Raw genomic sequence first — 26,615 nt, forward strand, 5'->3', positions numbered from 1 at the left:
CTTTATTGTACCTCGCACAAATGTACCAGACCAGACATATCATTCTCAGTAAATCTGTTAGCAAGGGTACAGTTCTGCTCCAACAAGGCGACACTGGACCGGCATCAAACATGTTCTACGATACCTTCGTGGGACAACAGACATGGGGTTATTCTATTCCAGTGAATCGACCAACGCCCAGAGTATTATTGGTTATGCTGATGCAGGATATCTCTCTGATCCACATCAAGGACGATCACAGACTGGGTATGTATTTACATGTGGAGGAACTGCGATCTCATGGCGTTCAACAAAACAAACATTAGTGGCCACATCTTCCAATCACTCGGAAATACTTGCCCTCCATGAAGCCAGTCGTGAATGCGTTTGGTTAAGATCGGTAATCCATCACATCCGAAGCACATGTGCCCTACCCTCAACAACAGATACTCCAACAATTCTGAATGAGGACAATGCCGCTTGTATTGCTCAGATTACAGGAGGATATATCAAGGGTGACAGGACCAAACACATATCACCAAAGTTTTTCTATACACATGAGCTCCAGAAGAGTCAAGAAATCAAAGTCAGACAAATCCGCTCAAGTGATAACCTGGCAGATCTCTTCACTAAATCATTGCCGAAATATACATTCCAAAAGTTAGTACATGGCATCGGATTACGACAACTCTGCAAGCAATCAAGTTGGAGCATGCAAAATCAGGGGGAGCATTCAAGAGTCCTCTAACATAGGACATATGCACGTTGTACTCTTTTTCCTTCGCTTAGATTTTCCCACTGGGTTTTTCCAAGCAAGGTTTTCATGAGGCAACCAATCTAGGGTCATGTGGTCTCCAAGGGGGAGTGTTATAAAAGTCTTGAAATGGAGCCCACACATACTGTTCATTACTGTTCATTACTGTTGATCACCTTTCTGAATATCGTAGTTGACACTGCTTCTGTGAGTCAATCTTGAGCAAACAACAAACTCTCATATCTCCTAGTCTAGAAGGACTTCCGGAGATTAGAGCATAAGATCGCCTTCACAGTTTCCTGATGTAGCGGAAACGTGATCAGGGATAGTCTCGCTTCCTGAATGGATGATCAGAGATAGTCTTGCTTCTCGGGCATATTAAATGCTCACTGATAAGAAAAACAAGTAGATATCGCATCACTAGGTATGGAGAAAACTGGATGTCTTCTGCAAAGAAAATTTCGTTAGTAACACATTTATACACAAATACAATGAATAGGTAGAACCGGTGAATTTCAAATTAACCATAGGAAAATTGCGAGATTCTCGGGATACTTTTGAAAAAGTAGCTCCGTGAAATCCGCAAAGCAAGATCGACTTTTGACAAAAATAATACTTGAAAACGCCGAAAGTGCCGACAGGCATTATTAGAGGCCACGTGAAGTTTTGGACTCTGGAAAGAAAAAGATAATATGGGGATTCGAGAAGATATTGGAATCCTGAAGATATTGCCATATTTTCGTCTATAGATATTGCCTTTGCAAAACTTGATTGGAGCAATTGCGTTTCAACTTAACTTCTTTCCTGTTATAATAATTGCGCACATTCTTAAAATTTGCACCTGTGGTTTTTACGTCTTTTCAAAATGCCGGAACTTTTGGCCTGGGCACAAACTCAGAATTTATTTGCCCTTTTCAAATGGACATGAAATGTGAATTGAGTAAAAGCCATGATAATATCGCAATATAGTAGTGAAGAGCATTAACTACTATATACCCACAACTTCAAGTTTAGGATCTCTCATATATTTGGATCCATGGGCTTCCGGCCCAGATATAACAAAATATGTGGGGAGCCTCAATTCATTATTTGAGGTTTATATTGATATTATCCATTTCGCGGTGTATTCTTAACAACCGGAATTCACAAAATATATTTCTTCCTTAAGGTGTCGATTATAACAAAATCGAACTTTATTAAATTCATCATCTTCTTATGCCAAAGAAATATGTGGCGTACCACAATTTGCAATAATACCTCAAGGGTTGTCCATTTAATTGTTGGAACTTCAGGTTCTCAACACTGTTAGATTTTGAACTTCAGGCCAAAATCATATATTCTCATGGTATGGACATTTTTACAATTTTCTGTACATATTTCGGGACTTCAAGCCCTTACATAATTGTCCATATTTTGAGGAACTTCTGGCATCTCATTTAATTGCTCATCCATGAGTTTAAGAAACTGCAGGTTCCCTTTTGTATATAGTGACGGTTTACCCAAAATGGTAAATATTTATGCATACATCACTATTCATGTATACGGCACTATTCATATGTACAGTACATTTGCCAGTACAGTTATCATCCATGTGTACGGCATTATGAACCAATACGGTACTGTTACATCATTAAGGAACCCCAGGTCCTTATTTACATGTCAAGGATCAAGGACCCTCAAGTCCGATCACATGTTTACAAATATAGTGCCGGAGAGACTGCCAGCTCTCATATTAACATCATCATCAAGGATCTTCAAGTCCTGATGTAATTGTATGATGAGGATCAAGGAACTTCTGGTCCTGATCTGCATACTGTAAAAAATTCATCATACAGCACATTTAATCCATATAAGAAATTGCTGGTAAATAAATTACCGGTATGGACGATAAACCCGCACCATACATTTAAAAGTAAAGGCGTGGACGATAAACCCGCACCACCCTTTAAATAAATACTGTTGTATGGGTAATAAACCTACACCATACAGTAAATAAAATAAATGTGCGGTAAAGTAAATTTCATAAAGTAAAGTGTTAGTATTAGTAACGGTCTCCCACTGATAATATGTTTAGTATTACCGAGGGTCCATTTTTGTTAATGGTTAGTAAAAGAAAAGCAGATAAATATAATAGGAAATAATAGAGAAGATAAGGGAGCAGAAAACTTATCGCTTATTCCCTTGCTGAGTGATCCCCTTTTTTTTTTTTATTATTATTATTAATTATCTTTGCAACTGTGATCAGGCGTGGGTGGGAGAGAAATGCCAATCAATTTTGCTTTCCCACTTTATCTGCCAATCAATTTTGCTTTCCCACCTGCCAATCAACTTTGCTTTCCCACTTTGTCTGCCAATCAACTTTGCTTTCCTTTATCGGTGGGTTTGCTTTTCTTTATCGGTGGGTGGACTGTGCACATGGTTAGCGCAATAACAAAAACAGTGAAAACTCATGAAAGTCTAGGACTTTTCAGGTCATCTTCTTCAATCAAAGAGGACCCCTTTTTCTTTTCTTTTCTTTTTTTTTTCTTTCTTTTTTTTTTTTTTTTTATGGATCCCAAGGGCTCAAAGCAGACACTAGAGATACCCAGCTTCTTGAGCCTTCTTGGCTATTGGAGTATCAGTCTTAATTTTCATGTCAGGCATAGCGGGCATGGCACAAGAGGCGACGGGCTTTGATGGAGGCTGGTGGGTCTGAAAAACAAGAGAAAGCCGGCACTGCTGCTGACCAAGTCGCCGGACCCAAACCTCTCCAGGACTACGAGCTCTTCGATCAGATCGGGTCGGCAGGACCGAGTCTGGTCTGAAAACTGTACTCGGCCAAGGCACTTTCGGCCTCCTGAATCTCGATTGGGCCACCTCAGTGCCTCCTGATTCTTCAGCTCCTTCGAAACCTATCATGCCAAGATGATGACTTGACGATTTTAATGGTTTCAGTGCAGCAGTAGAGTCTTGGTGGTATAGCACACAATCCTCTCGATCAAGACCACACAATCTCAAATAAGGCTCAGCAGTCACCGATTGAAGGCAACAGAATTTGATCTTCCTGTACTTGTCTGCTTTAATCACCCACTTCACCCCTCCATGGCAGAGATGGGAGACCCCATCGTAGACCACAACGCGTGGCTGAAGAAGAGTGGGTATCACGGGCTTAACCGCCGAATCAGCAGTTGGGTTAGAGTGGATGGGTACATCATCTTCTTCTCCTCCATATGAATTAAATACTGTAGGAACACGTGCACAGCCCTGGTATGAAGTGGGAGGGAGCTAGCTGGCCGCCGGAGATGAATTCGGCTGTGCTAAGACGGGTTGATGGTGTTGTCGTAGCTGATCAAACCCCAAACCTTCATTGGATCAATTAGCCTCTTGTGGTAGTTCGCCATCTGGGTGTGCAGAGGAAGCTACTGGGTGTGAATAGTGATTGTTTGGCGGGTGTTGATCTCGTCAGCTAGCTTTGTTTGGGTCAAGAAGCTGTTATACGACGACGACGGTTTGCTTTTCAATATTGGGTTTGGAAAAGTGGTCGTTGTTGATAACCTTCCGATTGTGAAGGCGGAGATGGCCCAGCAGCTCGAAAGAGAAATCCGACGAGTGTTTAGTAAAGTTGGTGTTTGATGAAATGAGGGAGAGAGATTTGGTTTTGGTGAATTTTGGCAGGGAATCAATCACATGCTCTCTGTGAAAGAAACAGAGCTTATGTTTTTCTTGGCTGGGTTTCAACATAGAATTCAGCTGGAATTGTTGAAAGCAAATTCGTGCTGATAACGTGTTATAAAACTGGAGAAGTTTGGAGAGAATTGAGAGAGAGAGAGGAGGAGAAACTGATTTTTTTCTTCTCATTCAGATATATTCCTGATTATGAAGGGATGAACCCTTATATAAGCAAAGCCTAAGAAACATGTGGGCTCCACAACTAATTATTTACAACAAAAAATTAATCCCGTTTAGACAAAATCCGTTGACAGGATTATCATTGCATAAAGCAAGTCCCTAAAGGACATGTGCTTGAAGCACAAAATTTGTACTCAATATTAATATGCATAAATTACCTCAGTGAGTACATTGATGTGATTGCAACACATTAAAGATTCTGCAGAATTCACGAAATATATGTCTCGACTTAAGGATCGAGCATTGTGCCAACGAGATTATTGCTTATACTAAGAAAGTATTGAAGCATTTTTATGAGGATTATCCGTTGGTCCTTAAATGTTTTTCGGAAGTATACTAGACCAGATAGAGCTCAGCTCCACACTGTACTCTTTTTCCTTCATCCAAGTTTTTATCCCACTAGGTTTTTCCTGGTAAGGTTTTAACGAGGCAGTGTCGCTCAAGGGTTTAGGGTATACTATGAAAATTTTTATGGTCGCTTACTGGACAAAAGCTTGTCCTAAATTTTTCAGGGGGAGATATTCATCAGGGGGAGCATGGTTTTAATAAAGACCTTCATACACTGTACTCTTTTTCCTTCATCCAGGTTTTTATCCCACTGGGTTTTTCCTGGTAAGGTTTTAACGAGGCAGTGTCGCTCAAGATTGACTCACAGAAGCAGTGTCAACTACGATATTCAGAAAGCTGATCAACAGTATGACTTAAAGATATTTTGCCAAAGCATCAGGGGGAGCGCACCATCAATAAAGATCTTCAAACACCGTACTCTTTTTCCTTCGTCCGGGTTTTTATCCCACTGGGTTTTTCCTGGCAAGGTTTTAACGAGGCAGTGTCGCACGCGCGTCAATATACACAGAATTTTATGTTACACATGATTATGTACTCTTTTTACCTTTGACCAGTTTTTGTCCCACTGGGTTTTTACTGGCAAGGTTTTTAACGAGGCATATTCCATATCATTTGTGGTCTCCAAGGGGGAGTGTTGTAAATAATTAGTTGTGGAGCCCACATGTTCCCTAGGCTTTGCCGATAAAAGGGTTCATCCCTTCATTGTTCAAGATACATAGAAATGAGAATAAGAAACTCAGTTTCTCTACTTTCTCTCTCTCTCTCTCTCTCAATTTCCACTCCAAATTCTCCAGTTTTATAACAATGTTGTAAATAATTAGTTGTGGAGCCCACATGTTCCCTAGGCTTTGCCGATAAAAGGGTTCATCCCTTCATTGTTCAAGATACATAGAAATGAGAATAAGAAACTCAGTTTCTCTACTTTCTCTCTCTCTCTCTCTCTCAATTTCCACTCCAAATTCTCCAGTTTTATAACACGTTATCAGCACGATTTCGTTCAAACAATACCAGCTGAGTTTTATGATGAAACTCAGTCAGAAAAACGCTTTGTTGTAAGCCTTCCAATTCCAAAGAAAGAAACAGTGAAAAACAGAGAGAGATGCGAAGCTATGGATTAGCAATCTCAGGAAGCGATTCCTGCTTCTACATCCCCACAACCCACAAACCAATTTCATTTTCAATATTAAGATTATTGGCATGCTTCCACGAGTTCTCCCTCGACCTGTCCATCTTGCTGCAGCAGATCCACGGGAGCAAGATGTGGCGACGTAGAGGAGGTCGTTCCTCTGCTCCAAAACCAGTGCTCGCGGAGCACAACGAAATCGTTCATGGATCCCCTAGACGACGATCTCAGGCGCGAGGTCCGCTCAGCCGCAGGTCAGCCGCGGGTCCACCATCCTCGCCGCCTCAGCTCCATGGCGACGGGGAAACCCCATGTACTTAGCAGGCTTCCATGCCCGTCACAAGCTCCTGAACTTGCTGCAAAAGCCGAGGGTTTTTCAGTGCCAAACCCTCGTCCACAACTCCACCATGCACCTCGCTCTCAACCCACTGCGCTGGCGGCCTAGTTGCAGCACTTGAGCCCTGGCGAGAAGGCCACAAAGTCGTGGTCTCTGAGCATGGAGACCAAGTGGGAAGCACATGGGTCTCCACTATTTCTCTCTCTCTCTCTCAATTCTCTCCTCAAATTTCTCTTTAGTTTATAACACGTGAAGTTCCAGATAGAGCGGATGAACCTCCCGAGAGAGTCCATGGTTTTCAAGGACTACCCATTTGTGGCCAAAGAAGAAGACGAAAAAAGAAAAAAAAAAAAAAAAAAGGGAAAGCAAATTTAACTGGCAGAGAAAGAGAAGAATAATGGAGGTGCGTATTTTGGGAGAATAGTAAGGCACAGAGTGGAGGTGCCAGAGCAGCAGCGTAACTCATTGTTCGGGCGACAGCTTCCCACCCAGCGCACTTGCTTAAAGAAAAAGTTTTAAGTGCGCATGCGTGAACCACTAAATTATGATAATTATTAATATTATTACTATTGCTTGCAATCTCACATGGAGGCCACGCCAAAAGACCAAGCAAAATAAAAGGCAGAGGGGAATGTGTCGCTTTGCTTGGGCTTTGATTGCAAAATTGGTCAGAAGAGAACAGACAGAAAGGATAAGCTTCCTTTCATCTTTTCAATTATTTCATTATTATTCTTAAAAGCCAATAATGGAGGTGGGAGGTGGAGCCAATGAGCTCAGTCAAGCAAACCCACCGAAAGGATAAGCTTCCTCTCATCTTTTCAATTATTTCATGATTATTCTTTATTATTGAATATTAAGATGCAGGTCTATAGTGCAGGTACATAATTATATTATTTTAATATTATATCATTATTAAAGGTGTGCAGGGATACAGCAAAGCCGATCGGCCAATATCATAGCGTTATCCCCACTACTGTGATATCATGTCATTGTCGAAAGACAATCACTCGTCTCTGCTTTTTACGTCATGGATGGGCATGTAAGTAAACTGCTAATTTGAAATTCAATTAATATTTGAAATGTGTGTGTTAGCTTTATTTAAACTGAATGCCCACCATCCTGCAACAATGAAAGGAATCTTCAGCGTAGGCAGGTACAATTATACTTACAGCTATAGAAAATGCATGTTTCTGTTTAAGTCCAAATAAAAATAATATATATATACATTTATATAGGTGGATTATGGATGTATATCAATTATTGATGCTGTAAGTATATGTAAGGCAATATTTATTTAAAGTATGGTGCGGGTTTATCGTCCATACCAGTAATTTACTTACCAGTAATTTATTTTATGGATTAATTGTGCTGTATGATGAGTTTTTACAGTATACAGATCAGAACAAGAAGATCCTTGATCCTCGTCATACAATTACATCAGGACTTGAAGATCCTTGATGATGATATTAATATGAGAGCTGGCAGTCTCTCCTGTACTATATTTATAGACATGTGATCGGACTTAAGAGTCCTTGATCCCTGACATGTGAATAAGGACCTGGGTTCCTTAATGATGAAACAGTACCGTATTGGTTAATAGTGCCATACACATGGATGATAACTGTACTGACAGATGTACTGTACACATGAATAGTACTGGATATGAATAATACTATTCACATGAATAGTGACGTATGCATAAATATTAACCATTTTGGGTGAACCGTCACTATATACAAAAGGGAACCTGCAGTTCCTTAAACTCATGGATGAGCAATTAAATGAGATGCCAGAAGTTCCTCAAAATATGGACAATTATGTAAGGACTTCAAGTCCCGAAATATGTACAGAAAGTTGTAAACATGTCCATTTGAAAAGGGCAAATAAATTCTGAGTTTGCGCCCAGGCCACAAGTTCCGGGCTACCATGCGTTGAAATATGAAATTTGGAGAATCGATGTGGTTATTTGAACCTATAAGGCACAAGGTTCAAAACCGTCATTTTGAAAAGACGTAAAAACCACAAGTGCAAGTTTAAGAATGTGCGCAATTATTATTACAGGAACATACAACAGATATATTGAGGATTTGAGTAGCTACTCCAAAATCAAAAATTGTCATTCATCAATTCATAATCTCACAATTCTCATGTGCATGCGCATGCATCAATTATAAGCATTTCTTTGCTTTTGGGTACCCAAGCCACTTCAGGGGGCTTTTATTATGTGAGAATGTGGATTATAACCTCCAATGGAGCGTTATTTTACAGTAGGGCGTGGATAATCTCTATTTAGAGAGTTGGAACATTTAGAACCCATATATCTGTCATGCTGCAGGCATGCCACAGATTAATATATACATGTCAATTAATTTCTGGGACTTTAACCCATATTATGGGACTTTAACCCATATAATTTGCTACGCATTAGGCGTGCATAATATCAATATTGACATGTTAAAGGATTGTCCTTTCGGGACTTCAATCCATATTATTTGCTACGCAACAGGCGTGCACCCATATATCTGTCATGCTGCAGGCATGCCACAGATTAATACATACATGTCAATTAATTTCTGGGACTTTAACCCATATTCTGGGACTTTAATCTGTGCAGTGTATTATCAATGTATCCAACTTACAATCTGTAAAATTTGCATTAATAATTCATGGATACATATATCTGTCATTCTTTTGGAACAGAATTATTATTACAGGAACATACAACAGATAGATTTTTCCACCTGCAATGAAGGTGCAGGCCCTGTAAAATCTATACGTCCTTAGGTGGGAGAAACTTTTCTCAAGTATCATTCAAGCTTGTATCGGCCCAGTAAATGTAGCGCTTGATGATCTAGTTATATCCTGCAATAGTAAAATCACAACTCTTTTCTCTGTCAAAAACAAATAACTCTCAGAGTTAGGATCACTGCATGGATTCATTCTCTCCTTTAAGTTTCTCAACCTCCTGTTGAGACTCATGAAGCATTCTTTGGAGAGACGAATTTTCAGTAGCTAACCTCTCAACCTCGTTTGCTCTGGCACGCAAACGATCTGCCATGTTAGAAACAGAAACAGCACTCTGAATGCTGAAAGCCATTGAGTCATTAATAGCCTCTTCCTCTGATCTCCCTGTCAACAACATTTCATCCATTGGAGTAATGAAATTCCTAGCTACTGTGACAGCAGTAGCATCATTCATCATCACAGAATCATTAACTGTGAGATGACGATTTTTGGATACAAAGGATGGACGCCAAACTTCGGCGTCACTGGTTGTTGTGGGAGCATCATTTAAATTGAAATAATTTGGGCAGGAAGAAGAGGAAGCCATTTTAAAGAAAGTTTCGAAGAAAGGCTCAGGAAAACTAAAGTTTCAGAAAATGAAGGAAGTTAAGGTTGAAACGCAGTTGCTCCAATCAAGGTTTGCAAAGGCAATATCTATAAGAGGAAATATGGCTACTGTTTTTCAGGATCCCAATATCTTCTCGGATCCCCATATTTCTCCTTTTCTTTCCTAGAGTCCAAAACTTCACGTGGCCTCTAATAATGCCTGTCGGCACTTTCGGCGTTTTCAAGCATTATTTTCAAAGCCGATCTTGCTTTACGGATTTCACGAAGCTACTTTTTCAAAAGCATCCCGGGAATCTCGCAATTTTCCTATGGTTAATTTGAAATTCACCGGTTCTACCTATTCATTATATTTGTGTATAAATGTGTTACTAATGAAATTTTCTTTGCAGAAGACATCCAGTTTACTCCATATCTAGTTATGCGATATTTACTTGTTTTTCTTATCAGTGAGCACTTAATGTGCCCGAGAAGCAAGACTATCTCTGATCATCCATTCAGGAAGCAAGACTATCCCTGATCATGTTTCTGCAAGATCAGGGAATTGTAGAGGCGGCCTTATGCTCTAATCTCCTGAGGTCCTTCTAAACTAGGGGATATGAGAGCTTATTGTCTGCTTCCACCAGCTTCCTTCCTTGATTGCTTACCTTACCTTGCAATCAATATCACAATCTTTGTATCTTTTCTTTCTTTTTATAACTCTCTGTTCATAAGAGATTTTATTTCTTTAGAATGAACATCTGAAGAATGAATCCATGCAGTGATCCTAACTCTGAGAGTTATTTGTTTTTGACAGAGAAAAGAGTTGTGATTTTACTATTGCAGGATATAACTAGATCATCAAGCGCTACATTTACTGGGCCGATACAAGCTTGAATGATACTTGAGAAAAGTTTCTCCCACCTAAGGACGTAAGCAATACTTGTGTTATTTTATGCTTATATACTTATTTGATATTTTATCTTGAAAGGTAACCAAATGGGGAGATAAGTCTGTTCCAAAAGAATGACAGATATATGTATCCATGAATTATTAATGCAAATTTTACAGATTGTAAGTTGGATACATTGATAATACACTGCACAGATTAAAGTCCCAGAATATGGGTTAAAGTCCCAGAAATTAATTGACATGTATGTATTAATCTGTGGCATGCCTGCAGCATGACAGATATATGGGTGCACGCCTGTTGCGTAGCAAATAATATGGATTGAAGTCCCGAAAGGACAATCCTTTAACATGTCAATATTGATATTATGCACGCCTAATGCGTAGCAAATTATATGGGTTAAAGTCCCATAATATGGGTTAAAGTCCCAGAAATTAATTGACATGTATATATTAATCTGTGGCATGCCTGCAGCATGACAGATATATGGGTTCTAAATGTTCCAACTCTCTAAATAGAGATTATCCACGCCCTACTGTAAAATAACGCTCCATTGGAGGTTATAATCCACATTCTCACATAATAAAAGCCCCCTGAAGTGGCTTGGGTACCCAAAAGCAAAGAAATGCTTATAATTGATGCATGCGCATGCACATGAGAATTGTGAGATTATGAATTGATGAATGACAATTTTTGATTTTGGAGTAGCTACTCAAATCATCAATAGGCTGTGTTGATTGGAACCACGTTCAATTATTAAATGTCGACAATATCATTGGCCAAAGAGGTAATTCCATTATAGATGAGAATGAACGTGAAAGAACAAACCCACAGTACGAACCCCAAAATTTGTTAATACTGAATTTATACTTGGGTGTTCGGAATACAAGGGAATATCCCTATTTTGTATGACACACTGTTTCTGGCAGAAACAAGGAATGTTGGGTTTTCTCCATATTTACAGATTCAATTGTGTCCCCCCCCCCTTATTACACAATTATGGAGACCAACATATTATCTTTAAGGGTTATTAAATGCACAGAGCATATCGCCAGAAGCGATTCCCTAAAGATATATGAATAGCTGGGATAAAGCTATATAATGTGTCATAAAAATTAATCCCTTTTAGACAAAATCCGTTGACAGGATTATCATTGCATAAAGCAAGTCCCTAAAGGACATGTGCTTGAAGCACAAAATTTGTACTCAATATTAATATGCATAAATTACCTCAGTGAGTACATTGATGTGATTGCAACACATTAAAGATTCTGCAGAATTCACGAAATATATGTCTCGACTTAAGGATCGAGCATTGTGCCAACGAGATTATTGCTTATACTAAGAAAGTATTGAAGCATTTTTATGAGGATTATCCGTTGGTCCTTAAATGTTTTTCGGAAGTATACTAGACCAGATAGAGCTCAGCTCCACACTGTACTCTTTTTCCTTCATCCAGGTTTTTATCCCACTAGGTTTTTCCTGGTAAGGTTTTAACGAGGCAGTGTCGCTCAAGGGTTTAGGGTATACTATGAAAATTTTTATGGTCGCTTACTGGACAAAAGCTTGTCCTAAATTTTTCAGGGGGAGATATTCATCAGGGGGAGCATGGTTTTAATAAAGACCTTCATACACTGTACTCTTTTTCCTTCATCCAGGTTTTTATCCCACTGGGTTTTTCCTGGTAAGGTTTTAACGAGGCAGTGTCGCTCAAGATTGACTCACAGAAGCAGTGTCAACTACGATATTCAGAAAGCTGATCAACAGTATGACTTAAAGATATTTTGCCAAAGCATCAGGGGGAGCGCACCATCAATAAAGATCTTCAAACACCGTACTCTTTTTCCTTCGTCCGGATTTTATCCCACTGGGTTTTTCCTGGCAAGGTTTTAACGAGGCAGTGTCGCACGCGCGTCAATATACACAGAATTTTATGTTACACATGATTATGTACTCTTTTTACCTTTGACCAGTTTTTGTCCCACTGGGTTTTTACTGGCAAGGTTTTTAACGAGGCATATTCCATATCATTTGTGGTCTCCAAGGGGGAGTGTTGTAAATAATTAGTTGTGGAGCCCACATGTTCCCTAGGCTTTGCCGATAAAAGGGTTCATCCCTTCATTGTTCAAGATACATAGAAATTAGTTGTGGAGCCCACATGTTCCCTAGGCTTTGCCGATAAAAGGGTTCATCCCTTCATTGTTCAAGATACATAGAAATGAGAATAAGAAACTCAGTTTCTCTACTTTCTCTCTCTCTCTCTCTCAATTTCCACTCCAAATTCTCCAGTTTTATAACACGCCTTCGCCGCTGGAGCTCCCTGCCGCCAGCATAGTCGATGAGCTGTCAGGCACAGGCTCCGCCGGAGCCCGAGCAGGAGCAAGTTGCTGGCAGAAAAGGCAGAGGGACCATAGAGAAAGGACAGCAGCGCCACCACATGGCTTCGATGACGTCCCACAAAAATCCAGTTCTTAGATCTCGCAGCATCGGTCGGCTTGGTGGGCCGCGTCGATCTGGTTCAGCAGCCGCTTCTCCTCCACCTGTCAAGTTTCCTGTTCGGCCAAACCAGAGACTCTGAACAAGGTGTGTGACATAGTGAAGAAGCAGTTGGCTTTACCCGAAGACACAGCTGTGACCCCAGGCTTCAAAGTTTGCTGAACTTGGCGCTGATTCTCTAGACACAAGATGAACAAGCCGATTTGAAGAAGCTTATGAGCTCGTACCTTGGTCTGAGTTTTGGGCAGATGGGAAGACCGACGTCACCAAGCGATGATGATGTTCCAAACTCTCCATCTTGGGGAAGATCTCTCTCCACTGTAAACAGATCGAAGGGTTAAGAGTTCATGACCCATCAAAGAATCGAAACTGGGGTTTTTATAAATGTTTGTTGGCTGAGAAAGTAGGAGAATATATTTTCTCTCAGATCTCTGTAAGAAGAGTTGAACTCGTGGGATGCTTGAGAAAATTGCAGAGGTGGTGCCTGACATCTGTTTTTGATGAATATCAGCGGTTTGCAGCTGCGAAAGCTAGAGTTGCAGATGCAAATGATGACAGTGGCGACAGTAGAAAATATGCTGTCGGGCACGCATGATTACAGCCCCACCCACCGAAACATTAAAAATAATAATCATAATAATAATAATAAATAAATAAATAATAAAAAAGAAAAAAAAAGGGGATCACTCAGCAAGGGCATAAGCGATAAGTTTTCTGCTCCCTTATCTTCTCTATTTTTTCCTATTATATTTATCTGCTTTTCTTTTACTAACCATTAACAAAAATGGACCCTCGGTAATACTAAACATATTATCAGTGGGAAACCGTTACTAATCCTAACACTTTACTTTATGAAATTTACTTTATGAATTTACTTTACCGCACATTTATTTTATTTACTGTATGGTGTAGGTTTATTACCCATACAACAGTATTTATTTAAAAGGGTGGTGCGGGTTTATCGTCCACGCCTTTATTTTTATTTAAATGTATGGTGCAGAATTAGTGCCCATACAAGCACGTTTAATTTACTGAAAATTTACTTTACCGCACATTTATTTTATTTACTGTATGGTGTAGGATTATTACCCATACGACAGTACTTATTTAAAAGGGTGGTGCGGGTTTATCGCCCACGCCTTTAATTTTATTGTATGGAGCAGAATTAGTGCCCATACACGCACGTTTAATTTATGAATTTAAATTACCGCACAGTTACATTTATTTAAAAGGGTGGTGCGGGTTTATCGTCCACGCCTTTACTTTTATTTAAATGTATGGTGCGGGTTTATCGCCCATACCAGTAATTTATTTACCAGCAATTTATTATATGGATTAAATGTGCTGTATGATGAGTTTTTACAGTAAGCAGATCAGGACCAGAAGTTCCTTGATCCTCATCATACAATTACATCAGGACTGGCAGATCCTTGATGATGATGTTAATATGAGAGCTGGCAGTCTTTCCGGTACTGTATTTGTAAACATGTGATCGGACTTGAGGGTCCTTGATCCCTGACATGTAAATAAGGACCTGGAGTTCCTTAATGATGTAACAGTACCGTATTGGTTCATAATGCCGTACACATGGATGATAACTGTACTGGCAAATGTACTGGAACCCGCAGTTCCTTAAACTCATGGATGAGCAATTAAATGAGATGCCAGAAGTTCCTCAAAATATGAACAATTATGTAAGGGCTTGAAGTCCAGAAATATGTACAAGAAAATTGTAAAAATGTCCATACCATGAGAATATGTGATTTTGGCCCGAAGTTCAAAATCTAAGGGGATTAAATGTCCATACCATGAGAATATGTGATTTCGGCCTGAAGTTCAAAATCTAAGGGGATTGAATGTCCATACCCTGAGAATATGTGATTTTGGCCTGAAGTTCAAAATCTAACAGTGTTGAGAACCTGAAGTTCCAACAATTAAATGGACAACCCTTGAGGTATTATTGCAAATTGTGGTACGCCACATATCTCTTTGGCATAAGAGAATGATGAATTGAGGCTCCCCACATATTTTGTTATATCTGGGCCGGAAGCTCATGAACCCAAATATATGAGATATTAGCGTGGCTTTTACTCAATTCATATTTCATGTCCATTTTGAAAAGGGCAAATAAATTCTGAGTTTGTGTTTAGCCCATGCCAAAAGTTCCGGGCTCCCAAATGTTGAAATATGAAATTTGGGAGAGTCGATGTGGTTATTTGAACCTATAAGGCACAAGGTTCCAAACCGTCATTTTGAAAAGACGTAAAAACCACAGGTGCAAATTTTAAGAATGTGCGCAATTATTATAACAGGAAAGGAGCAAGTTGAAACGCAGTTGCTCCAATCAAGTTTTGCAAAAACAATATCTATAGGAGGAAATATGGCTACAATTTTTTCAGAATCCCAATATCTTTTCGGATCCCCATATTTTCTTTCCCAGATTCCAAAACTTCACGTGGCCTCCATTTAATGTTTGTCGGCACTTTCGGCGTTTTCAAAGTATTATTTTCATCAAAAGCCGATCTTGCTTTGCGGATTTCACGGAGTTACTTTTTCAAAAGTATCCCGAGAATCTCGCAATTTTCTATGATTAATTTGAAATTCACCGGTTCTACCTATTCATTGTATTTGTGTATAAATGTGTTACTAACGAAATTTTCTTTGTAGAAGACATCCAATTTTCTCCATACCTAGTTATGCGATATCTACTTGTTTTCTTATCAGTAAGCACGCAGTGATGCGATATCTACTTGTTTTTCTTGTCAGTGAGCACTTAATATGCCTAAGAAGCAAGACTATCTCTGATCATCCACTCAGGAAGCGAGACTATCCCTGATCACGTTTCCGCCACATCCGGGAACTGTGAAGGCGACCTTATGCTCTAATCTCCTAAGGTCCTTCTAGACTAGGAGAAATGAGAGTTTGTTGTTTGCTCCCACCAGCTTCCTTCCCTGATTGCTTACCTTTTATTTTTGCATTTTTTTCTCTTTCTGTAACTCTCTGAGGATTATTTATTTTTGACAGAGAAAAGAGTTGTGATTTTACTCTTGCAGGATATAACTAGATCATCAAGCGTTACATTTACTGGGCGGATACAAGCTTGAATGATACTTGAGAAAAGTTTCTCACACCTAAGGATGTAAGCAATATTTGTGCTATTTTATACCTATATACTTGTTTGATGTTTTATCTTGAAAGGTAACCAAATGGGAAGATAAGTCCGTTCCAAAAGAATGGCTTGTATGTATCCATGAATTATTAAATGCAAATTTTACAGATTGCAAGTTGGATACATTGATAATACACTGCCACAGATTAAAGTCCCATAAGAACAGAATATGGGTATAGCAGTGATCAATATGATGCGCGCCTGTTGCGTAGCAAATGATATGGATTGAAGTCCCGAATGGACAATCCTTTAACATGTCAATATTAATATTATACACGCCTGTTGCGTAGCAAATAATATGGATTGAAGTCCCGAAAGGACAATCCTTTAAACATGTCAATATTGATATTATGCACGCCTAATGCGCAGCAAATTATATGGGTTAAAGTCCCATAATATGGGTTAAAGTCCCAGAAATTAATTGACATGTATGTATTAATCTGTGGCATACCTGCAGCATGACAGATATATGGGTGCACGCCTGTTGCGTAGCAAATAATATGGATTGAAGTCCCGAAAGGACAATCCGTTGACATGTCAATATTGATATTATGCACGCCTAATGCGTAGCAAATTATATGGGTTAAAGTCCCATAATATGGGTTAAAGTCCCAGAAATTAATTGACATGTATGTATTAATCTGTGGCATGTCTGCAGCATGACAGATATATGGGTTCTAAATGTTCCAACTCCCTAAATGGAGATTTTCCACGCCCTACGTAAAATAACGCTTCATTGGAGGTTATAATCCACATTCTCACATAATAAAAGCCCCATGAAGTGGCTTGGGTACCCAAAAGCAAAGCAATGCTTATAATTGATGCATGCGCATGCACATGAGAATGGTGGGATCATGAATTGATGAATGACAATTTTTGGTTTTGGAGTAGCTACTCAAATCATCAATGGGCTGTGTTGATTGGAACCACGTTCAATTATTAAATGTCGACAATATCATTGGCCAAAATGGAACGAGGTAATTCCATTATAGATGAGAATGAACGTGAAAGAACAAACCCACAATACGAACCCCAAAATTTGTTAATATTGAAAGTTATACTTGGGTGTTCGGAATAAAAGGGAATATACCTACTTTGTATGACACATTGTTTCTAGCAGAAACAAGGAATGTTGGGTTTTCTCCATATTTACAGATTCAATTGTGCCCCCCCTTATTACACAATTACGGAGACCAACATATTATCTTTAAGGGTTATTAAATGCACAGAGCATATTGCCAGAAGCGATTCCCTAAAGATGTATAAATAGCTGGGTTAAAGCTATATAATGTGCCATAAAGCTTAATCCCTTTTAGACAAAATCCGTTGAGAGGATTGATATTGCATAAAGCAAGTCCCTAAAGGACATGTGCTTGAAGCACAAAATTTGTACTCAATATTAATATGCATAAATTACCTCAGTGAGTACATTGATGTGATTGCAACACATTAAAGATTCTGCAGAATTCATGAAATATTTGTCTCGATCGAGCATTATACCAACGAGATTCTTGCTTATACTAAGAAAGTATTGAAGCATTTTTATGAGGATTATCCGTTGGACACTTTAATGATTTTCCAGAAGTATACTAGACCAGATAGAGCTCAGCTCACACTGTACTCTTTTTCCTTCATCCAGGTTTTTATCCCATTGGGTTTTTCCTGGTAAGGTTTTAACGAGGCAGTGCAGCTCAAGGGTTTAGGGTATACTATGAAAATTTTTATGGTCGCTTACTGGACAAAAGCTAGTCCTAAATTTTTCAGGGGGAGATATTCATCAAGGGGAGCATGGTTTTGATAAAGACCTTCATACACTGTACTCTTTTTCCTTCATCCAGGTTTTTATCCCACTGGGTTTTTCCTGGTAAGGTTTTAACGAGGCAGTGTCACTCAAGATTGACTCACAGAAGCAGTGCCAACTACGATATTCAGAAAGCTGATCAACAGTATGACTTAAAGATATTTTGCCAAGCATCAGGGGGAGCGCACCATCAATAAAGATCTTCAAACACCGTACTCTTTTTCCTTCGTCCGGATTTTTATCCCACTGGGTTTTTCCTGGCAAGGTTTTAACGAGGCAGTGTCGCACGCGCATCAATATATATAGAATTTTATGTTACACATTATTATGTACTCTTTTTCCCTTTGACCAGTTTTTGTCCCCCTGGGTTTTTACTGGCAAGGTTTTTAACGAGACATATTCTGTATCATTTGTGGTCTCCAAGGGGGAGTGTTGTAAAATAACTATAGTGGAGCCCACCTCAATAGGAGATGCTTGCCTATAAGTAAGGCATCTCCCCTACAATGAAGTTACACAGAAATCAGATTCAAGGAAGAGAGAAATTTCTCTCTCTCTCTCTCAATTCTCTCCTCAAATTTCTCTTTAGTTTATAACATAACGCTATTTTATCATACATCGACAAATTATCATTCTGAACCACACACATCGACGTCGACATCGACATCGACTTCTCCTACAGTGATGAGACCAACTTGTACAAACATATGCACGCTACAATTACAAATATATGTAAAAAAATGAATAAAGTGGAAGAAATAATTGATGAGAGAATAAAGAACTTACGAAAAGTCTCATGGGTGACATGGGCAAAGAAGGCAGCAATCTCACGCTTAGAGTCATCAATGGAACCAATCTTACTGAACTGATCATAAGACTTGAGAGCCTCAAGAAAGGTAGCTCGGGAATAAAAGTTCTTGCCGACACAGCTTGCATCGGCCTGGCCAATTATGCCGTTGAAGAATTCGGGCGTGACGATATCAGCCACCGACACGTCGCTAGTGCTCGGGCTTTGAGCCTCCACAGACCCAGCTACAGCTGCAGCTACAATAATAAGGGTTAGAAATATGTTGCTGGGTACAATGATTTGAGCCATTTTGGTTTCTAAGGCAGCGAATGAGTGATGGAGAATAAAGGTAGAGTTGATTATTATTTATATTGGAGAATATGAATAATAATGTGGGTAGGGTAGGCCACATGGGTAGTTGTGGGTTGAATTTTCTGAGTTGGGTTTCAAAGTGGATTTAATTTTCTAGAAGGAGAGGGTTGACTGACTGGTCTCAGGGTTCACTTTTGACTTTGGCGATGGATGTAGGACAATTGATCTTCTCTTAAGACTTCTGAAGTTCTGAGGCTCCTTCGCAAATTGGTTGATCAACCTCCATATATTTAATTGACCCAAAAAAAAACTATGTAGGCAGTGGCATAACCGAAACATCCAATAAGCTGATAATAAAATATTATTCTCTTTTTATATATAAAAATATCTATTGGCTAAAGTGGTGGCGATGAAGTTCATTAATTTCTTGATAAAGTAATGAGTGATGAGTGTATCATGTGTCACACAGCATAATCGTAGTGTAGTCAAAAAACAATAATGAGTGATTAAGTTTTTTTAATTTTATTTATCAGAGCGCTACAAGAAAAATCAATAATGTGCACAAATATTTGTGGTACTGGATAGGGTGGCTGTAAGAGCTGTCTGTAACCAATGAGTAATGGATACGATATACAATCCTTTTCAATTTTAAGATTCGAGAATACGATGGGCTGGTTAGCTACTGGAAGGAAATTAAAGAGAAAGATGAGAGAGACACGGGAGTAGGTAGCGATAGACTTTTATTTGTTTTCGAGAAATGATGATAACGTAATTTGGCATTTATTGAGGCTCAAAAAATTTATGGTTGGGTTCGAATAAATTTTCGGCCCAATACGACATTTTATTAAGAAAAGATTCAATTTGGAGCACATAAAAATCCATCATGCACGAGTCACAGTCCACGTGTCATGCCAAATAAATAATTTGTCATGCTAGGAATTAAGATAAGGATTATAAAATACACTAACTCTACGAGCTCATGCTAATTACCCCGTCAAGCATCATGATAAAAAGCATGTCATGCCAAGCGGAAAATCATTATTTCCCACCAACCACGCTACAAGCTTAATTGGGCCCAAGCCACTCAAATGCCCGGGACTTGCTTGAGTAGGTTGTGGTATGGATGGTAACAAGTTGTCATGAGGCCCATTGATGGGTCGAGAAATGAAAGTCTCAGGTTGCTCGGGACCCTCGAAACTCAAGCCCATTTCTTGAGCCCAACCATGTGGATGAGCATAAAAGAAAGAGAGAAAATAGCTCAATATCCTAGAGAAATTAGCACATCACCTCAACAAAATAGCCCAAACACTTGGTGAAGTTAGCCCATTTATTTGATAAACCAACTTATTGTCCTAGAAGGCTTATGCAACTAAAATAAGGATCTGCAAAAGCCCCAGCACTTGGCTGGAGAACAAAGGCCACGAAGGGAGCCAGGACATCCACGTACGCAGAGCTGCTGGGAGGTTCCAGCACATTGGGGGGGGGGGGGTGTGTGAGGAACGAATTTCGAGTAAAAGCATTCAAAGAACCATGGGGTATTGGCGCGCAGACTGCTAGGAGGGGAGGCACCCTTCAAACCAGCATGTATACCCATTTCTTTCCCCCATCAGATCTAGGCATGGATGAAGGAACAAAAGAAAAAGGGAGATGGTTAAGAATGGGAGTCCTCAACTGAAACAGTTACGGGCCTAGAGCTCCAAAAATCCTTGTTTTTGTGTATTGGGCAGAAAAGATTTCACCAAAATAGGATAAGTCAAGAGAGGAGAGGAGAAAGGAAGGGAAAGACTTGGCTAAATTAGATAGAAACCATTAGGGTTTCTTGGAAAGGAGGAGCTGCCAGCTACTATAAATGAAGTACATCCTACCCAACAACCAACAACCACATCCAGAGAGCAAGCTTCCTCTCTTCCAAAACCCAGCAATTTCATGCTCTGTTCATCCTTCTCCCCTCTATTTTTCCCTCATAGTAGACTGTTCTGGTACTTGACAAAACCTCTGTCAAGCTGCCGAAAAATCACTTAAGCTACCCATTGCCCTCTCTTTCCTCTGCTTAGCCAAACTCTCTCACAATCCTTTTTTCCCTTAACACCCATTTTTCACCCAGGAAGTCATAGATCTCTCTCTTCAATGCTAAACTCATGACAACTTTGCTTCCACGCCACAAGCCTCTCATGCCAAGCTAAGAATTTAGCTGTAAGCGACCATTGTTTTCGTTGGTGAAGGTAACCAGGGTGTTTCCTAAAGCTTCACTATCTATTCGAAGCATTCTTGGGGTCTGATCTTTGAACTCAGACATAGGGGTAATTTCATCCATTTTTCTCTTTATGGCAGCCCAGCCCATTTGTAGTTGCCGGAAGAAAAAAAGCCCCTACATAAGTTGGCAACTCTGCGGGAGATTAGGCCATTATCTTCATCAATGCCTCCAAAGAAGAAGAATAGAAGCAATAACATGACTTCCCAAGACGGGCCAGACCATGGTGATTCTGAATCAAGGCAAAATGCCTCATATAGAGAAGAAAAACGTGCAAGTGAAGGAGCTTTTACCCTCTCAGACCTTGTTGCGGCCATCTATGCTATGGGGAAGACCCAGAGGGAGATGACAGACATAATCAAGGAGCTGGAAGGTTCGGTTTCTAAGCCAAGTGAAGAAAATGAGAGACCCCTACAAGAGGAGTCTGCTGCTATTGGAAAGGGGTCTGAACAAAAGGGACCTTCTTTCGTCACCCAAGAAAATGTCATTGCTATGCTGGAAAAGGAACTAAGTTAAAGCCAGGAGGATTAGAAGTATATTCCTTAGCCACCATATCCATCAAGCTTACTCCAGCAGCTGTATCCCAAAGGCTATGAGGCACCAAGTTTTGTCCTCTTCGATGGAAGAAAAGGGAGCCCGAATGAGCACGTCAACCGTTTCATTGATGCCTTGGGACCACATGCTGGTGATTATAACCTTCGGCTTCGAGAGTTTTCAAAAAGCCTTACCGATCGTGCTTATACGTGGTATACAACATTGGCACCAGGCTCTGTTCGCTCGTGGGAAGATTTGGTAAGCAGATTCTCTAAACAATATTTCCAGGATGAGAAAAGAGTATTCCCACTCAACTCAACAACACTCGCCAAAAACATGGAGAGGATCCCGTGGACTTCGTGCTCAGGTTCCGGGACCTGGCTCTAGATTGCTATGATGAGAAGGACGAAGAGGCGCTTGTCGAAATTTGCATCAACAATATCGTGGCAGATTACAGAGTTTATTTGGAAAGTATTGGCATCAGCCAATTTTCTTGGCTGCTAGAAGCAGTGAGGAAGATGAGCATGTCTGTCAAACCGACGGGACAAAGGACTTGGAGGAGCGAGAAGAAGGAGGAGCACTAAGCGTTAGCTATAAATGACAAGCCATCCAATTACTACAACTCACGCAAACGGAAGGATAGGGAGACATATCAGCCATTACCGTGCAAAGACGAGGAATTCCACACCATCCTTGACACAATGATTGCTGACGGTGCAATCAAGCCTTTCAAACCCTACAAAGTCCCTACCAGAGAGGAGAAGAATTATCCTAGATACTGTCATTGTCATCAATTTGTAGGGCATCCAACTACTGCTTGTCAGAGTCTAAGGAGGATTTTACATGCTAAAATACATGAAGGAGTCCTTAAGCTTCCCTCTAGGAAGCAAACCATTGATGACGACCCTTTGCCAAAATGAAGGGGAAAGGAGGTAGCTGCTGTCATATCATGCTCCAATGATTTTCTCGAAGATGATGAACTGTGCCACTCATGGAAGAATGACCCAAAGCCATTGGAAGTTATGTAGGAACCTTGCGGAAACATGGAGAAGGCATATTAGTGTAAATATTCGAAACCTTCAAGTTACAACACGCCGTGGCCGCTCGCTAATGGATGGGGTGATGATTCAGGCAACGAAGTTTTTACTTTAGACATGCCGGAAGAATGCTACTTAGGGGCTTTATCGGAACAGCAGGAAACAACTGCTGTAATGTTTCATAATCTTACAGAGGCTGAAACAAGCATGATGGAGCATTACCTAGGTCTAAAACAGGGGCCCACAACTTCACAAGTCCTCCAAAAAAACCCGAAGTTCAAGTCACTCTTTGACCAACTTGGCTTTGGGCCTCAAGCCAAAGAAGTAGCTGCTGTAGCTCTCATGAATATCTCTGCAGAGTCTAATCCTCATTGTTTCACTGCTCAACCACAAAGATCATTCTTGGAAAATGACAATGGTATCATCTTCACGGACGAAGACACGGAGGTTCCATATTCGGGTCATAGAAGGCCACTTTACTTGGAAGGATAGATCAATGATGTGTTTATAAGAAGGGCTTTCTTTGACACAGGCTCTTCTGTCAACATGTTGCCTCTGTCTGTACTTACAACAGCTAGTATCCCGTAGTCTAAAATCGTTCAATCTCAAACAAGCATCAGCGGTTTCGTGAATAAGAGTAAGGTCACATGCAAGTAAACTTGAAGTTGGGGCCAATCCGGTCACTTACTAAGTTCTATGTAGTAGACGTGGATGTGGCTTACCATGCTTTACTCAGAAGGCCGTGGCTCAACAAGCACAAACTTATGGTCTCTACTTACCATCAATGTGTGAAAGGGAGGATGGGGCTGAGGCCACTTCGCATACCAAGAAATCAAGCACCGTTCAACAAAAACGAAGCCCACTACTCTAAGGCGAAATTCTACACCTAATGCACAGGTGCTGGAAGCAACCCATCCAAGGATTTCGGGACCTACCTACCTTTATGGACTGAAATTCATGATTTGAGCAACGAGGAACCAATGACGGCACCCAAACATATGCGAGATGGCTCAACAGAGGTAGCTGAGCAACTGGAAACAATTAATTTGAGCAATGACCCCTCTGCCCAAAAGCCCATCTCCATCAGCGTTCACTTGACGAGTGAAGAGAAGAGAACTTAGGTGTCTCTATTAAAGGAATTTCGAGATGTGTTTACGTGGAGCTACGAGGAAATGGCCGGCTTAAATCCAAACTTAGTAAGTCATGCTTTGAAAATTGAGCTTGGTACAAAACCTGTTGTGCAGCCAAGAAGGAATTTTCATCATGAAATTGAAAAGCATATCAAAGTGGAAATTGAAAAGCTGTTAGCTGCTGGATTCATCAAACCAATCAAGCACCCAACATGGCTATCAAATATTGCCCTCGTGAAAAAGAAGACCGGTGTAATTAGAATATGCACGGACTACCGAGACATCAACCGAGCTTGCCCAAAAGATAAGTTCCCACTGCCTAACATGGACATCTTGATTGACTCAACCTCGGGGAAAGGCTTACTGTCACTCATGGATGGATTTAGTGGCTACAACCAGATAAAGATGTCACCCAAAGATGCTGAGAAGACAGCCTTTCGAACACCATTCGGGAATTTCTATTACACGGTCATGCCATTCGGTCTTAAGAATGCCAGCGCCACATATCAAAGGGCCATGGCAGCGGTGTTCCACGATATGATGGGAAAAGAGGTAGAAGACTATGTGGTGAAGTAAAAAACAAGAGAAAACCATTAAAAAGTTCTGAGGAAGGTTCTGGAAAGATGTCGGTTGTATGGGTTAAAGATGAACCCAAAAAAGTGCATATTCGGGGTTCCATCCAGTAAATTCTTGGGGTTCCAAGTGCACCAACGTGGCATAGATGTGGATCCTGAAAAAACCAGAGCCATAAACTCTCTTGCACCACCTAGAAACCCAAAAGAATTGAAAAGCTTCATGGGAAGATTATCATACATTCGACGCTTCATCCCAGACCTTGCTGCCACAATGAGTGTTTTTACTCCCTTACTCAAGAAGGGCCAGACATATGAATGGAGTACGGAGTGGCAAGAAATCTACCAGCAAGTGCAACAATTAATCACCAAGCTGTCCACTATGAGAGCACTCATCCCAGAACTTCCACTGAAACTCTATTTGGCTGCAACGAATGCGGCAGTTGGGGCTTTGCTCGCTCAAGATGACCACGGTGAAGAAGAAAGTCCTATTTATTATGTGAGTAGACAATTAAGGGGAGCCGAAACGAGATACCCAAAGACTGAGCTCTTGTGCCTTGCTCTTGTCTATGCTGTACAGCGCTTGCGGCATTACTTTCTCGCTCACAAGCTACAACTCGTAGTGAAGTCTGACCCCGTAAGGTACTTGCTCACAAGACCGGTGCTATTCAAACGTCTTGCACGTTGGCTACGACGGCTGTTCGAATTTGATATCACATGCACAACTCATAGAGCCATCAAAGGACTAGACGTGATTGACATGCTGGCTCTATTTCCTGAAGTAGAAGAATCAATTCTTTCTAAGAAAGTTCTGGGCGAGCTGCCAGAAATGGTCGCTGTTGCTACAAAGGAGGAACCATGGACCCTCTACTTTGATGGGTCTTCTACATCGGAAGGTGGAGGAGCAGGTGTTGTGCTCATTAATCCCGAGGGGCAAGCCACATCCCTCTCATTCAAGTTGAATTTCACATGCATGAATAATGTGGCGGAGTACGAAGCTTTCATTATGGGGATGTCTACAGCAAAAGAGATGGGTGTAGAAAAAAATTAAAATTATTGGGGACTCAAACCTGGTGCTGAGGCAATTGCAAGGGAGCTTTACTGTGAAGGAGGCAACATTGGCACCATATCGTACAGCTGTTGAAAGGCTTGTCAATTCTTTCAAACAAGTCGTGCTGGAACATATTCATGGGGTCACTAATAGATATGCTGATGCTTTGGCTACATTGGGGTCGAAGCTCTCATTTGTCGAAGAGCAACCCAACATTACTGTTATAAAAAAGGACATGCCAATAGTCGAAGCAATGACTCAAGAGGAGCAGCTGGAAAAAAGTGACTGGAGGAAATTTATGAAGGAGAAGATAGGCAAGGGAAACGACATCAAGGAATTAAAAGACTATGCGGTCATCTTTGAGGAGCTTTACAGACGCCTTCTAGGAGGAATTTAGACCTGCGGCATAGGGACAACAGAAGCATGAGTGAAGCTCCAAGAGGTACATGACGTCACTTGCAATTTGGAACTGATAGTTAGTTTGTATCGGCGTCTGCAACACTACTGGCCAGAAATGAAGAAACAAGCAGCCAAAGTTCAAGACAATTGTCCCAAGTGTTCAACAATACCCTCCACCAAAGAATTATTCACCATCTCATTCGCAGAGGATTGGAAGGCTCCATACTTGGCATTTTTCATCGGCGGGACTCTGCTAACCAACTCCAAGCATGCTCGCAAGCTCAAAAGGACAGTAAGAAGGTACTTCACAGACAGGTCGACTCTCTATCATAAGGGGTCCAATGGTGAACCATTAAAATTCTTGGGAGAGTCAGAAGCATAGCAAGTCATGCAGGAAATTCATGTTGGAGAAT

At 40.5% G+C, this 26,615-nt stretch overlaps 1 protein-coding gene across 1 annotated transcript in view; it reads right to left on the reverse strand.

The window, feature by feature from the left end:
- The window catches only part of LOC18793044 (endochitinase EP3), a 60,000-nt gene extending 40,729 nt beyond the window's left edge, over window positions 1–19,271 (reverse strand). The window contains exon 1 of the mRNA XM_020564587.1: window positions 18,916–19,271. Within this exon, the coding sequence (XP_020420176.1) occupies window positions 18,916–19,225 (310 nt within the window). The 5' untranslated portion in view covers window positions 19,226–19,271. The remainder of the gene's footprint in view (window positions 1–18,915) is intronic.

The sequence above is a fragment of the Prunus persica genome, chromosome G1, assembly GCF_000346465.2.
Source record: "Prunus persica cultivar Lovell chromosome G1, Prunus_persica_NCBIv2, whole genome shotgun sequence".
Taxonomy (NCBI): domain Eukaryota; kingdom Viridiplantae; phylum Streptophyta; class Magnoliopsida; order Rosales; family Rosaceae; genus Prunus; species Prunus persica.